This window comes from Chelonoidis abingdonii, chromosome 2 (genome assembly GCF_003597395.2).
Source record: "Chelonoidis abingdonii isolate Lonesome George chromosome 2, CheloAbing_2.0, whole genome shotgun sequence".
Classification (NCBI taxonomy): domain Eukaryota; kingdom Metazoa; phylum Chordata; order Testudines; family Testudinidae; genus Chelonoidis; species Chelonoidis abingdonii.
Genome location: NC_133770.1, coordinates 33,187,394 through 33,202,267, shown reverse-complemented (window position 1 = coordinate 33,202,267; position 14,874 = coordinate 33,187,394). Strand labels below are relative to the sequence as shown.

The following is a 14,874-nucleotide window of genomic DNA, read 5'->3' as shown; positions in this document are numbered from 1 at the left end:
TGTGCTTTACTTTGTGTTTAAGCATTCTTTGCCGTTTATTCTGGTTAGAGATAAGAAGGAATTACTCCTCTTTTGGAGAGAGATTTATTTTCCTGTAAAAACTATTGGGTTTCTGCAGTATCTTCTTGCTAGAATATAATTTGTGATTCGGCTAGAGCTTTGAAGTAGTAATATTATAACGCTCCCAATCACCATTGTCCAATTTGTTTTAGCATTCATGTGCCTAATTTCTGCTTGTAATCTGATTACTGGGCTTGAGCTGCTCTACTTTGCAGCCTATTGCTATGCATTTACTGTACTCCCTGGGACGCGATAGCCTGACAGCTTCAGTCCTGTGCTATGAAAAATCTCTACACAGTATTGCTTAGACGGGCCTAGGGCTGTGGCTGGTTGAGAATTAGCTCCCATTGTAGTTTGTCATTGCTGAATCCTTTGTTTGTGCAACCATGTTCAGAAATCCTTGGATCTCCAGCTATTTGGGAAATGTTCAATACTCTGAGGAGCAAGGTAAGAGTTTGAAGTGGTTAGAGAAGAATGCAATTGATTTCTCCCCCTGCACCCCTTTGTTTTTAATGTATATGCATACTATTTGTCCTTACATAGAAGCGTTTGGTACTTTAGTAATTAGTACTCAGTTTGGCATCTAGTCTATTTTATAATTTCCTCAAAGGTCACTTTTCATAAATCCGATTAGATGGATCTTCTAATTAGCTTAGCTTGCAGTTGAATTAAGGCCTTTAAATGTACTGAGTAACAATGGAATGTCCAGGTTTCCTAAGTTAATATTCTAACTGCTTATATTTTAACTGCTTTTGTTTTTAACCACTATTTTGTAGATTGAGTGGAAATATACTGAATGGTTTAACTCGCAAGCAAGTTCATAATGTAACACTGAAGTAAACATACTCTGAATTGTAAATACAAATACTTAAAATTATTTCGGATAGGATTATAAGTGTGTTTATAATCTTCTTGTCACTGTTGAGGGAACACAATATTGTTAGATTTGCAGTGATTTCTCTTTAGCATACTGGACTGTGTATGTTTTTAGGTTAACCATTGAAATAGAGCCACCTTAAAATGATTGTTTTATGGACCTGTTAAGTTCTTCTGAAAGGAGCCTTTTTTGCCATTCTTTCAATGTTTTTATTAACTAAATTTTAAGGTTTAGTAGATTGTGACAGTAAGTTACTTTTTATTACACTCTAACAAGTCTTCAGCATGTGAATGAATCAAGGCAAGGAGACCCATAAAATATAGCTGTATACCATAAACAATTGTTTGTGGGAGCAGATGAATTTGCCCTCTAAAAGGCACAGCAATTTTAAAATGTTAAATGTGTTTCATGAGTAATAGAGTCCGTCATGCCCCTCTGCCAGCCGCTGCCCCTTCCCCCTTCTACAAATTTCAGATGATGAAAGCTGCTCTCTCCATTTTTTGGCTGCGGTGGGGAGGAATTTTTCTGTGGCCTAGGTGTGATTTTTGTAGTGGACAGCTGGTTTTTACCAAATGGTATAAGATGGGTTATTTGAATGGTTATAAATTTTACGCATGCCTGGTTTTGATTAACCAAACTCATACTGTGTTGGATTTCTTGTGGGGAATTTTTATCTGCTATGCTTTTACAGTATTATAACTCTGGCCTTTCTAGAAAATGTTTATGGAATATTTTTTAAATTATTAGTGTAATGATTAGTAAATCATTCGTAAATCTTTGCTTATAACACTTTGTAGCTGGTCTTACAAAATGTCTCTGCTGTATGATTAATGAGCTTTATTTTCCATGTAGTTAGTTGGAAAGAGAAACAAAATGCCAACAGAAGCCAGGAAAGATGATAATGCCCATATAAACTAGAAGAATGCTGTTTGCTTGTTAACAAGATTGCTTTAAATATTGAATTGTTTCAGTGTATTCTGGTAGTCTAAAAAAAGATCATTGGTTTACATATTTTCTAGCCTTTTTATAATGCTATTTAAATGGTCTCCATTTAAATGTATGTATCTCTGAGGCGTGGGAAGAGAATGAGCGAGCAAATTTTTAAAGGTTGTACAGACATGAGACCCATTGACAATGTAGCTCTTGGTAACCAGCTACATTAAACCTAATTACACCATTATTCTACTAATATCCCTTGGTTACATCATAGATTCCATCAAGATTATAAATAGCTGTGTTGGGTACTGGTTACAAACCTGTTGTCCCACAACATGGTTACACCACAGTACCATCTCAGTGTAGATGGCACATACCAGCTTTTAACCATGTCCTTGAATCATGTTAAAGTGTTGGCCATGTAGCAGTCTATCTTGCAAGATGCAACAATCCCTCAGTTATGTCACAGAACAACCATTCTGTATCTTGGTCCCCTGAGACAACTCACTTCAGTGTAGAAGGGACCGAAGGCTGTTTCCCTACTCGGAGCAAATCATGGTAGCTTCATCTGTTTTTAAATAGCTGCTAGCTGGTTTCTAGCATAACTTCTCTGATTGGGTTGTTTCTCAGTCTCCTAACCTTACTGCGCTATTGACTGCTAACCTCCCTAGTGCATAGTATGGGTCTTCAGTATTAGGGGTTCTGTGCTAGAACCCTGCCAGCTATAAATGTTTAAACAAGATTGTATCTAACACACCTTTACACTCGGTGAATAAGACCCAAGGATAGAAATGACTAAACATATTCCCAGTTTATTCAGGAAGATTGTTGGTTGTTGCCAGATACTAGGGGAACCTTTACTAATGTTTGCCACTGACATCAGAATCCATTGCTGCACCAAACATTTACTTAGGTATGTCTGATTTTTGCAGCGAATGTGCAATTTTTATAATAACCTTAGGGTCCAACCCATGTTTGTTACAATATGCTTTTGTAACCCTTTTCATCTTCAAAGTACTTTATAAACCTTAAACTCAGTACTCCCCAGTTAAGCAGGCAAATATGTCCCTTCAACAATCAGGGAAACTGAGACAAAGAGCCTAAGTAACTTGCCCAAGGTCACAGAGGAAGATGCAGCCAGAGTCAGGGTTAGAATTTTAGTTTCTGGCTCAGTCTCCTGTGTTTAAACCACTTGAAACATATGTTTAGTTGTCACAAAGAATATTAAAAACTTATTGGAACACATGGTCTCTGTACTTTTTCTCAAGACTTTTAAGTTGTCACCATTTTAGGTATGCAGCTGTACATATTCATTCAACTATAGACTCTAAGATACTACCATTTTCAAAATCAAAGAGTTGAGATAATGATACAGCCATTTAAATGTTAAATATTAATACACGGCTTCTTTACTGTGTTTTTCCTCTCTCATAGATTTTGACAAAGAGAATTCAGTCAGATTTAAAACCTCAAAACTACTCCAAAGAAGGAGAGCATTAAGGTAAAACATTGTAAAATTCCTTTTATCTTTCCAGTTTCTTGACAGTAAGATTATAACCTGTAATAAGCATTTCAATCTGTATTGCTTCTGACGTTTTTGAAAAGTATTCTTTGCCCTGTAACAACTTGACAAAAAACTATGTATCTAAATGCTTGTTAGTTAGTGTTTTGGAGTAACTTATTTAAACATTTGCTCAACAGGACTCTCCTACACAAAGTACCTCTTTTTTTTTTCTTGGCTCTTTCTCTCCACCTTTATTGTTCCAGCCCCCTCATTCTTTGTGCATTGTAGAGAAAAAGGGGAAAGGGAATAGGAAGACCTTAAAGTGGGCAACAGGAGAAATCAAAATGAACACCTTAGAGGAGAGGGACTGTGACATCAAAATCTTTCCCTTTCAAAGAGCAAGTGGAGGAAATGATGTAAGGAGAGAATGAGAAACAAGAACCATATGCCCAATTTGTAGGGTGGCAAACCTATTTTATGATGATGTCTTTCTGTTGTAAATTTTAAATCCTGAAGTAAAATATCCCATAGTAGATGGAAGGAAGCAATGGCTGAACACTGTTACCGATGCGATTTGAGTCAAATTGCTGTTTTGCTTCTGGATATATAACTAGGTTAATGGAGCAGCTAATTCAACCATTACATGTTACAGTGGCAGGTAATTTTTTTTTTTTCAAATGTTAATCTCAGTTGTCTAAAAACAACTGCCTGCCCAAAAATTGTTCGAGAAGAGCAGTACAGCTAGTTTGATTATTAAATTCTCCTCTTATGCTGCACAAAAAATGTGATTGAATTTAAAGGAATAAACTAAAATATGGAGACTAGGAAATGCTACCAGACAGACTTGATATTCATGTGAATTCCTGAAGATTATTTTATTATTAAACTTTTCACTGGGGAAAATACTCCAACACTTTTTATCATGTCTGGAAATAAACAGGAGCTTGTGGCACCCCATGATCTTGATCAGGCTTCATGAAATATAATTACAAGACATTTTCCAGCCGAGGATGTTGGATGCATTTCTTTTTTCTCTGAATCCTGTGCAGAATCCAGATCTAACAATGGCTTTGTTAAGGAGAAAACAGAAGAGAAAGTGATAAAATAACTTTTTCAGTTTCAGCCAGAAAAGTCCAAGAAAGGCAAACAGTAAAAAATCCTGAGTTTGTGCCATAAATCATTTTAATAATAAAAACTGAAGTGTTTAACAGGAAAATACACCAACACGAAAGTTTCTAGTGCAGCTGCCCAGAATCAGCACCTAATCATATTAAGTTACGTTTTTAGCTTTTTAAGCTTTTGGAATGGAGAATGAATATTGCTAGAATGTGGGAGTAGAGGGAGGGAATTTAAAGATGTCTTTTAAATACTAGATTACATATAAATCAAGAGACCACAGATTATGTGACCCAACAGAAGCAGCTAACGTTGGGGCTGCAACAGCTCTTCCAGCAGAAAATAACTAATGGAGCGAAGGAGGGAATCTCTAAATATTTTCCCCATCTACAAAAAGAGAAAATCAGTGAGAAATAAATGAGTTGTCAGCATCTTATTAAACCCTTTGACTCTCGTGACCTGCAGTACTGAAACCATTGTTCTTAGTTACCATGATCTCAGTACTTTGAGTTCAGTTGAGCTTGCAAATAAACATTTGTATTGAATGTTGTTATGAGGGGGGATTTGTCCCACTGTAATAGGGGAATTTCTGTATGTATGCAGTTCCCCAGCTTAACCAAGCAACAAAAGGATCTCAGTCCCTCCCTGACTCACTTCATCCAGTACCTGCCCACCTTGACTTTCCCTCCTAGCCATGCATGAACTGACTCACACTATGCAGGGAGGACTGAGCTCAGGGATTCCTTCACGTTTACCTCAGTCTCTCTATGGGCAAGGATTGACAACGTAGTTCAAAAATAAGGGACTGTTTTCTTAGCACCCCACCACCCGATATCATTTATTATTAAGAATTAATAACCAGTCCTCACCTACACTCTGTAGGATGATTTCTTGCTGTTTTTGCAGCACTCAGCAACTCCCCATTTTCCTGTACAGAGATGAAGAAATAAGATAAGAATAAGGGTTGGCAACCCTAAACTCTGCATGGGGATGAGGGTGCCCCTACTCCAGGATACTCCTAACTCCCTTGTTACCCTTTTAACCTGAAATCACTGCCATCACTTAAACACGTATACAGTTTATTTACACCAAAGCAGTTTCTTTGGTGATTAAAGAACACCCTGGGAGCACTGTGAGGAGATGGCTTGGGTAAGGGTCAAGCAGTCTCTAACATGCAATACATTTTACAGTAACAACAAATTTACGAGTCCAGCAAAGTCTTCCTGGACCTGGATGCGCTGCTGTGATGCTGCTGGTGTAGCACTGCCCCAGGACCCGTTCTGCCCTCCTGTCAGGCCACGTCCCTCTCTGGCTCTAGTACTTGATGCCCTCCATCTCTTCCTCTCTCCCTAAACCAGCGCACATGACTCTGCTGCATGAGCAGGAGACTCGCCCCAGTGCACTCTCTCTCCAATCTGCTGCTGCTCTCTTCCCAGCTGTGTTTTGAGCTCTATCCTTATCTTATCTTATCTATCATTCTGCCGTGGCAGCCCCAGCTCACTCTGAGGAAGGCTGTGGGCTCTTGACACCCTCCCCCCCGACTCGGACCCAAGTGGTGTGGAGCGCTGGCCTCCTCCATTAGCCCTGGGGACTGTCAGTTTCAGGATCCCAAGTACTCTTTGGCCATTTTCCTTTCTCCTGGAATTGGGAAAGGACCAACCAAAAATCCCCTCACAGATTTCAGTAAGAAGCCCCTCACATAGTGATTAGTTGTAAATGCGTCTCTACTTTTTCAGAACTACTGTATTTCTTTATGCTACATTCTTTGGATAAATTATATTGTTTTTAAAGAGCAATATCTTCCTTTTTGCCTTTTACTGTTGGTATAGACGTGCTCTCTGGGTAAAGCAGTATGGGACATTGACTTGATTAAGTAAATGTTTTTGAACTAGTCAGATGGCAGAATGATGAATAAGGGACACATGTTCCCAGAGTTCCCTCAGCAACTTACTACTAAACCTGCCTCAAAATTCTTTATGCAAGCTGAAGCTACCTAACGGGCATGCTGCCACACCAGTTTACAGCACACATGGTCCTATGTAGAAGACCTTTAAAACAACTACAACAAACTTGAGGCCTTGAGACAGGGGCTGAGAAAAAGCAGAAAACCCACAGAAGATATAGTGGCCGGAATAGGCAAAAGCTTACACCCTTTGAGTCAAAGGGGGATATAAGCACATGCTTGATTGAAATGTGTTTATATGCTTTCCAGTGTCAGGAGTCTATATTGAACTAAACTCAAAGTATTATGTTATTTCACATGCACTACGGCAGCGCAATTACTGTTGTCAATGATACTGCTAGCCCTATGGCGTGGCTCTCAACCTTTCTAGACTACTGTATCCCTTTCAGGAGGCTGATTTGTTTTGTGTACCCCAAGTTACACCTCGCTTAACAGCTACTTGCTTACAAAATCAGATATAAAAATACAAAAATGTCACAGCACACTATTTCTGAAAAATTGCTTATTTTCTCATTTTTGCCATATAATTATAAAATAAATCAATTGGAATATAAATATTGTACTTGCATTTCCACGTATGGTATATAGAGCAGTATAAACAAGTCATTGTCTATATGAAATTTTAGTTTGTACTGACTTTGCTAGCGTTTTCATATAGCCTGTTCTAAAACTAGACAAATACCTAGATGAGTTGATGTACCCCCTGGAAGACTCTGTGTACCCCTAGGGGTGCATGTACTCCTGGATGAGAATCACTGACCTAGGGATTCAAAAGTCATGAGTCAGGCTGACACCCAAAGATTAGCTTAAATAATCAGATTTTTTAAATAACTAATTTTGAGTTTATTTACCTTTATGAATTTTGAGCCAATATTGTTCATATTTTCAAGGTTTTTCCCCCACAGTCATGAGGGGTATGAACTTTTTAAATGAAAGCTGAGATTCTCTTGTAATCAAACAATGCTAGGATCTGTGGCTTAAAGAAAATGGCACATCATAAGACTCACAATAAAATCAGGAGAGTTTGTCAGCTCTGGATACATGGAAATATGCAGTGAGCTTTTCTTAGCCTCTGGCAGCTTAAAATGAAAGCAAGACTTACCCCATTTACTGATGGCCACAGTATGTTTTTTGAGGCATTAAATTGTTTTACTCCATGCTGAGGTACAGATTTCTATTATCAACAAGATAATGGGAATTTGAGCATTCAACTTATTAGCTTTCATTAGCAGTTAATGCAACTTGTCCAGCTAGCACATATAGTAATTTCATCCTCACTTGTAGGGCAATCCCTCGTGTCTAGCTGTGCCATTGTGGGAGACTTTGCCTCTCATGCACACATCTCGTGATCACTTCCTTGCTCCAGGAATGGCCAGGCCTAGCCCTGGCATCTTCTCCTGACTTTCTTCTCCGAGTCTTCTGTGGTTTGGCCATGTGCGATGTAATTAAGCCAACCTAAACCACAATGTAAACACCGCACAAAATCTTCTGTCAACCCAGTTACCTCTTCTCAGAGAGGTGGAGTTAGTACAGTGATGGAAGAACCCCCTCCATCACTGAAGTAAGTGCGTATGTTACAGCTGTGCTGCTGTAGCGTTTCTATTGTAGACATACCCTGATTCTCTCAATAGACAGTCCTAACTTAACATAAGGTATCTCAGTGCCAACTGAAGATGTCTAGATGGTATAACACCTGTATTTTACATAAAAATGTCAAATAATGCTAAACATCTGTATTTTAAAGAAAGATTTTTCTCATGTAAGTGGACAGTCAAGCCTTTTTTTTTTTTTTTTTTTTTTTTAAAACTAGAAACAGTTTACTGGATGGGGGCCCTGTGTTTAAAGCCATGGTTAATTTATGGGTTTGTTTTATTTCTTGGTTGTGTAATCTCATAATTTGTCATTTGTTAATTGTACCCAAAGGGGGGTGTTTTGTTTGAAGTGTGTATATAGTACTGAAAAGTTAAAATATAACTGCCACATTGTGTTGGGGAAAAATGTTAAACTTAAGCTATTTATTTAAGGAAATTAGTTTTGACAAGGACCTATTTTCAGATATCAACTTAGGGGGCTTGTTCAATCGATTAAAAAAAAATTAATTTTGATTAATTTATGGAATTAAAAAATGTAAAAAATGTGATTATCGCACTGGTTAATTGGGACTATTTGTGGATGTTTTTTCAAACATTTTTCAAATATATCCGATATTAATAACAAACACAGTATACAAACGTATACAGTTTTGTTTTCTTTTTATTTTCTTTTGATTTAACAAATTATCTTCATATTAAAAAACAAAAGGAAATAGTATTTTTTCAATTCACTAGATAAAGTTACTGGTAAGTCAGGTCTTTCCTTTATTCCATGGGGAAGTTGAAACTTATAAATGTAGTAGATTAGGTACCAAAACCTGCATTTAAAAAATTTAAAAAAAAAACATTGCAAAAAAACTTTTAGATCTATTTAGTCCAAACCTTCAGTCTACTTCCTTTGGTTCAGGCCCTTGCTCAGTTCAAAAACAAGTTTGTTTAATTTTATGGGGTTAATTGCTGCCCATTTTTTGTTCACGATGGTTTCACCTTGAACAAGTTGAGAACCAGCATGTTTTCACATGGCACATTTGTAGTAAAGCATTGGCAAGATTTACTTTTGCCAGAGATTAGGGTTGGACAGATTATTCCTGGAATATTCTCTTGATCAGGCTTTTTCTTTATAGGGTGGGCTATTAACCCCCACCCCTGCCTCGATGTTTTCAATTGCTTTGGTCTGATCACCCTAATTTTGCCCGATGTGCACTGGGAGTTCTGTTGGTTCCTTTCATGTTTTTTCAACCCACCATTCAAGAAAACATGCATCCATGGCTTTGATGGGACTTGGTTCGGGTTTCGCTAAATCCAAGAAGCAGTGCGGACTGATGGTTGTTTATTTTTCATTTCTCTGAGTCAAAATGTCTAGCAGAAGGGTCATTTTTGTTTGGTTTGGGTTCAGGGGTTTCTTGGTAGTTTCGGCATGGGGGGGAGTGTTTGCACTTTCTAAAGATTTGAAAGTTGCTTCCACCTTGGTCCTTCTTTCAGGGGATTTTTTGGGAAGGTTCTTAGATTTTTAAACCTTTTGGTTGAGTGCTTAAGCTGTTTTAGGGGAAAACTTTTTCAATTTGTACCCTTCATTCGTTTTGTCAAACTCTGCAGCGAAAGTGTTCTTTAAATGGAACATTTGTTGCTGAGCCCATTCAATTTCTGGGGGAGACAACTTTTACAACATTGAATTAATTATGGGCAGGGACTCTGCGGGTTAAAATCAGACAGTTCATACAGCTTCTTCCAAGGAGTATCAGGTCACAAATTTATTAAACACATTATTTTTTTAAACGAGTGTCATGCTTGCATGGAGATTGTCCATCTGGGAAAGTGGGGGCCAAAGCCATGAAAGAGGCATCGAATGTTAGCAATTTGGCACCATAGAATGACCTTTGCAATGCCAGCTTACAAAGTTTCATGCGAATGCCTGTTTCTCACTTTTCTGGAGACTTGTTAAATAAGAAGTTTGTTCAGCATATCTCCATATCGTAAACAAACTTGTTGTCTTAGCGGATTGGGCCTGAACGAAGAAGTTAGGCTCTAGTGAGACTTGTAGGCTCTAAAATTTTTTACTTTTGTTCTTTGGAGTCATTGTTTTAAAAAAAAAATCTATATTTGTAAATTGCACTATAGTACTTGTATGAGGTGAATTGAAAAATACTGTTTCCTTTGTTTACCATTTTTACAGTTCAAATATTTGTAATAAAAATAATCATATAAATCAAGCACCGTACACTTGCCAAGCTTGGCTTTGGTTTCAGTTTCTTTACTCTTTCTGAGGTGTACTACTTATATTACGTTAAACCTATTGTAGCACTTACATTGATTTTGTTTACCGCTTCCATTAATTGTCCCATTAATGGGAGTCTGGGCTTGTTTCTGTGGCTCCTGAAATCATGGCGCAAATGTTTCTTTGTATGTACCTTTGTATGTTAAGGTATCGTGAAGTAAATCTCTGTATATCTTGGCTTGATTTGATCTGTAGCTGAAGTGTTCACAACTCAGTAAACCAGATAATGTTTTCAGTTTTCAGAAAGAATTTTCATTTGAGGATAAAGAAGAACGTGCTAATAGCACAAAGGACATCGATGCTGATCTTTTAGCAGTGCTTCCAAAAGGTAGGTAAAGAAAGTGTGTGTATGCACATTGATTAACAAAACTTAATATAGACAAATGCAAGGCACAGTTGAAACTAATGATAGGCACATGGGGTTGTAAATTAGTTTTCACCTCCCTGTGGAGGCTGTATTAATAAGGGAGGAGAATGGTACAGAAATTAGATGCCCGTTTATACAAGTCATTTGTTAAATCATTGCCTGCATAGTTCAGTTTTGTTTATCTAACTTCAAAAAGGTCAGACAGAAGCTGAAATTCAAAACTTCCAAAAGAAATTAGTAGAGCTAGATGAATACTTAGTACAGGAAAAGAACTTGCTTAAATTTACAAAAGAACTTTCTTTGGTCATGTTTGCAGCCTTTTTCTGTTCATCTTTAGCAAATATCCAGGTCACGAGTTTCCTTGTATAAATACTCAGTGAATTTTAAGTTTATGTGCTAGAATATCTGCACAGGGCACAGTACATCTTATTTCAGCTGAGATCCTATGGGGGCTGGCAGGAGTGAGACAGTGTTCCCCATGTCCTATCTCATGCAGTTAAATAATCCAGATAAGCATGTGATGGCAATCTTTGTGCCTAGAACCACCCAAGCAATTACTTGAATGTGATGAGAAAAAAAGTAAACCTAAACTTTGCAACTAGCCAATAAATGTCATCTAAGCCTAATTACCCTAGGAATGTTGCCTCGGGCAACACCTGTGCTTTCTAGCAAGGGAAATGGTTAAACTTCCTACTCCTTTAGCCATTCTACCTAAGAGATTTAAAACACCACTAGCTTCTTCAATCCTGATCACAAGTTACTTAATCAATTAGGGAGCCGTAAAAATGCCATGTGACTTGTGACCCTAACACATTTTACTGGGAAGAAACTAGGAAAAATCCAGATAAATGGAAATGTCTGTCTGCTCACAAATAGCCCTTTTCTGTTCAAGGGCTAACTTCATTAAGTAAAGCAGTGACTTGAGAATAATACATAGCAAGAATCAGGAAGTCACCTACACTCCAAAGCATAATATTGCAGCGCTCAGGATGTTGTACCGTACATTCACTTCTCTTTCTAAAGATAACAGCATTTGCCATGGTGAGACAAGGTAGCATGGTGGACTGGTTTGCTGCATCCTGATAATGCCTGTTTTCCTCCATGCACACAGTTTGTGGCAATACATTTTAGAACGGAACACTGTTTCCCAGCATGTCATTGTCAAAGAACATGGTTGATCCTGCACTCTTTCTGTAATCACCTTTGTGATGTAAAATCAATATACATTTTTTGATGTGTGAAAAAAGCACACATCCTTTGAACTGGGCACTTTTTGCAATAATTGAGTAACGCAATAGAAAAAGGTATTCCTCAAATATAGAATATAAGCTATCCATAATACTACTGAGCTGTAGCAATCAGTACCCCCTCAGCCTCTTCATATACTGTACCTTAATGTTTACTCTCCAAGGTGGAAAAAATGGGCTTGACAACATACTTGGAAGCTTAGTGGATTGGGCTCTGGCTGACCAAGAAGGGAAACAAGTTTGGAGTGAAATGGATCTGTATGAAAAACACCTTTTCAGCAACTACCTTGTACTTAAACTGATTGAACCCTCCAGCCCAAGAAACTCTTCTGATCATAAATGTGTAGCTTAAATGTAATTTTATCCTAAAAAGTGATGTAGTAACAATGGCATAATGAGGTTCCATTCTCGCTGTGCACTAGGTTTTCAATAGGGCTCAGCTACCACCAGCTCTTTTTAATTCACATAGGAAGTACTTAGTACTAAATGTCTTTTTGGACAGTCTAGCTCTAGGTATCACTGACTTTTCAATATCAGAGTTGTTCAATTTTCTAATGAAAAGATGCGGGGAGGGGAAGTTTCTAACTGCCAGCTCAGCAAACTCATTTGACACTCTAAAAGTCAAGTCTGGAATCTTTTATACTACCTGTAATTAAAGGGTCTTCAGTAGGAATTAGGCTCTGTGACACCAGTGCAGCCCTGTTATCCATAAGTGGGCCAGCACATGTCCTTGATGGCATAATCTGAAGATGGTGGAGTTTGCTAGTTATGTCTGGTATAATTTGGCCTGTAGAGTACCATAAAACCGAAAACATTTATTAGTTTATTGGATTTTCTTCAAAACAAAGAGGTTTAATGCATGATTTTAGGATTATATTATGACATATATTAACTGAAAATGAGGAGTGATGCTCTGGCAGATTAATTTTGATCTGCCAGTATGACCAAACAAGTCCATATGCTCATCCTCTGAGGGAATTGTGAAAGGTTTAATTATTTTTGCTCTTAAAACAGAGCTGTAAAAATGTCACATGACTTTAAATCTTACATGATTGGATCCTCTCTCATATCTGAGAGACTTACAGTCAAACATGAAGGTGCTGCTACCTTAGCAGGAAGCTTGTTCCTTCCTGAATTTTTCAGGATTTTTGAAAAGTATCCAATAAGAATTTTTTTTTTTAATTTGGCCTGTGATCTTTTGTCCTTGAATGACATGTAGCTGCATTAGAAGACGAGTACTGCTGAAATGGTCAGTTTGGTATCACAGGGTAAATCCTGCTTGGAAGATTGATAGCTGTTAAAATGAAGATAACTTCTGAGCAGGGGCGGCTCCAGGCCCCAGCACACCAAGCGCATGCTCGGGGCGGCATGCAGCGGGGGGCGGGAGGCAGGCAACCTTCAGCGGCATGCCCGCGGAGGTTCCGCTGATCCCGCGGCTCCGGTGGACCTCCCGCAGGAGTGCCTGTGGACGGTCTGCTGGTCCTACAGCTTCAGTGGAGCCGTGGGACCAGCAGACCCTCTGCAGGCACGCCTGCGGGAGGTCCACCGGAGCCGCGGGACCGGTGACCAGCAGAGCGCCCCCTGTGGCATGCTGCCATGCTTGGGGCGGCAAAATGTCTAGAGCAGGCTCTGCTTCTGAGAGTCTTCAGTAGAGGATAACCCATTTAATGTCCCAACCAACATTCTAAAATAGGTTCTAATGTTAAAGGCTTGAGTTGTTCCTGAGGGCATAATGACTGTCCCACTTAGCTACAGCACAGACCACCAGTAACTATTAATGTACTTTATACCAAAACAAAGTGTGGAGGTTTCAATGTAAATTAAACATTTTACACTTTTACAGATGTTTCTCTTTTTCCCCCTTTGCCAAGTGTTGCACATTTTTGAGTCATGCAGGGATAAGTTCCCCACCACTACTGAGTTACTAATTGGTTGAAAGTAATATTGCCCCCAAACCTGCCATGTGTGACTATGTGGGACAATGTAATTTTGTTTGGTCACAGAACAACAAATTAGTGAACAGGCAGGGCCTTGGCATCAGTGCACATAGAATTGCAGGCAATAGTAAAAAGAGAAACCCAGTTGGATAAGGTTGCAAGAGGCAACCAGCATCTTTAGAAGAAAAATGTATGAGCTTCAACATTTTATCCATCAAATAACAAAGCCTTGCAGTAGCAGACCACCTGCCTATTTTTAAATATTTCCCAAACAGAGGGTATGAGTGTGTGCGTAATCTGAAATCCTTTTTTGGGAAGGTGCTATTCAGATGTTGTTCTAAATACCTGAGCAACAAATACTAAATGAATGCTTTAAAAAAAACCAAAATAATGTGAGTGTAGGTGAGAAGTGTATTAATTAAAATCACTTATTTTAATTATGACTTAAATCAGCAAGCAGGAAACCTTAATTTAAATAATCAGTTTTCAGCATCTTTGCACTGGTGGAAAGATTTATTAATATTTATTATAATATTAAGATTTATTATAATAAAGACTTATTTTCCCAAAGAAAGGTGAATTTTTTTTCCAAGGGTTTGGTGCAATTAGAATACATTCATTTGCAACTTAATATAGTCTTTACAGTAAATTTTGGTATTTTATTTTACTGACAAGGAAGATACATTGTATCTATACACATTTATTTAAACATATATATAACTTGCATCTATTTAGATTCATAATTTTTCAATTTTTATGATGGAAAATGTTGAATGATTAGTTTTTATTTACTAGATTAATTTTGTATTTGTGATTTGTATAAAGCTCTCTTTGGCTGGAAATTCAAACTCAATTAAATGTTGCACAAAACCAGTATTTTAAATTTTATTAGTTTTATTTAAACTCTCTTAAATGTGCTGATGAAGGAGAAAAAAGTTCACCAGAAATTTTATCTAACATGTTTTTGCATTTAAAACTGATTAATTTTTTTAAAAAAGGA

General features: G+C 37.8%; 1 protein-coding gene across 24 annotated transcripts in view; it reads left to right on the top strand.

Annotated features, from left to right (window-relative positions):
• SVIL (supervillin) overlaps nucleotides 1-14,874 on the top strand; it is a 248,950-nt gene that overhangs the window by 131,442 nt on the left and 102,634 nt on the right. For 23 of the 24 annotated variants that reach the window (XM_075062240.1, XM_075062242.1, XM_075062243.1 and 20 more), the window contains 2 exons: nucleotides 3,308-3,374; nucleotides 10,560-10,651. Coding sequence is in view for 21 of the 24 variants with exons in the window: in XM_032785321.2 (XP_032641212.1) it covers nucleotides 3,308-3,374; nucleotides 10,560-10,651 (159 nt within the window). In the remaining 3 variants the exon portion in view is untranslated. Of the gene's footprint in view, nucleotides 1-446; nucleotides 508-3,307; nucleotides 3,375-10,559; nucleotides 10,652-14,874 lie in introns of those variants that run through there. The other variant, XM_075062238.1, reaches the window with a different exon arrangement.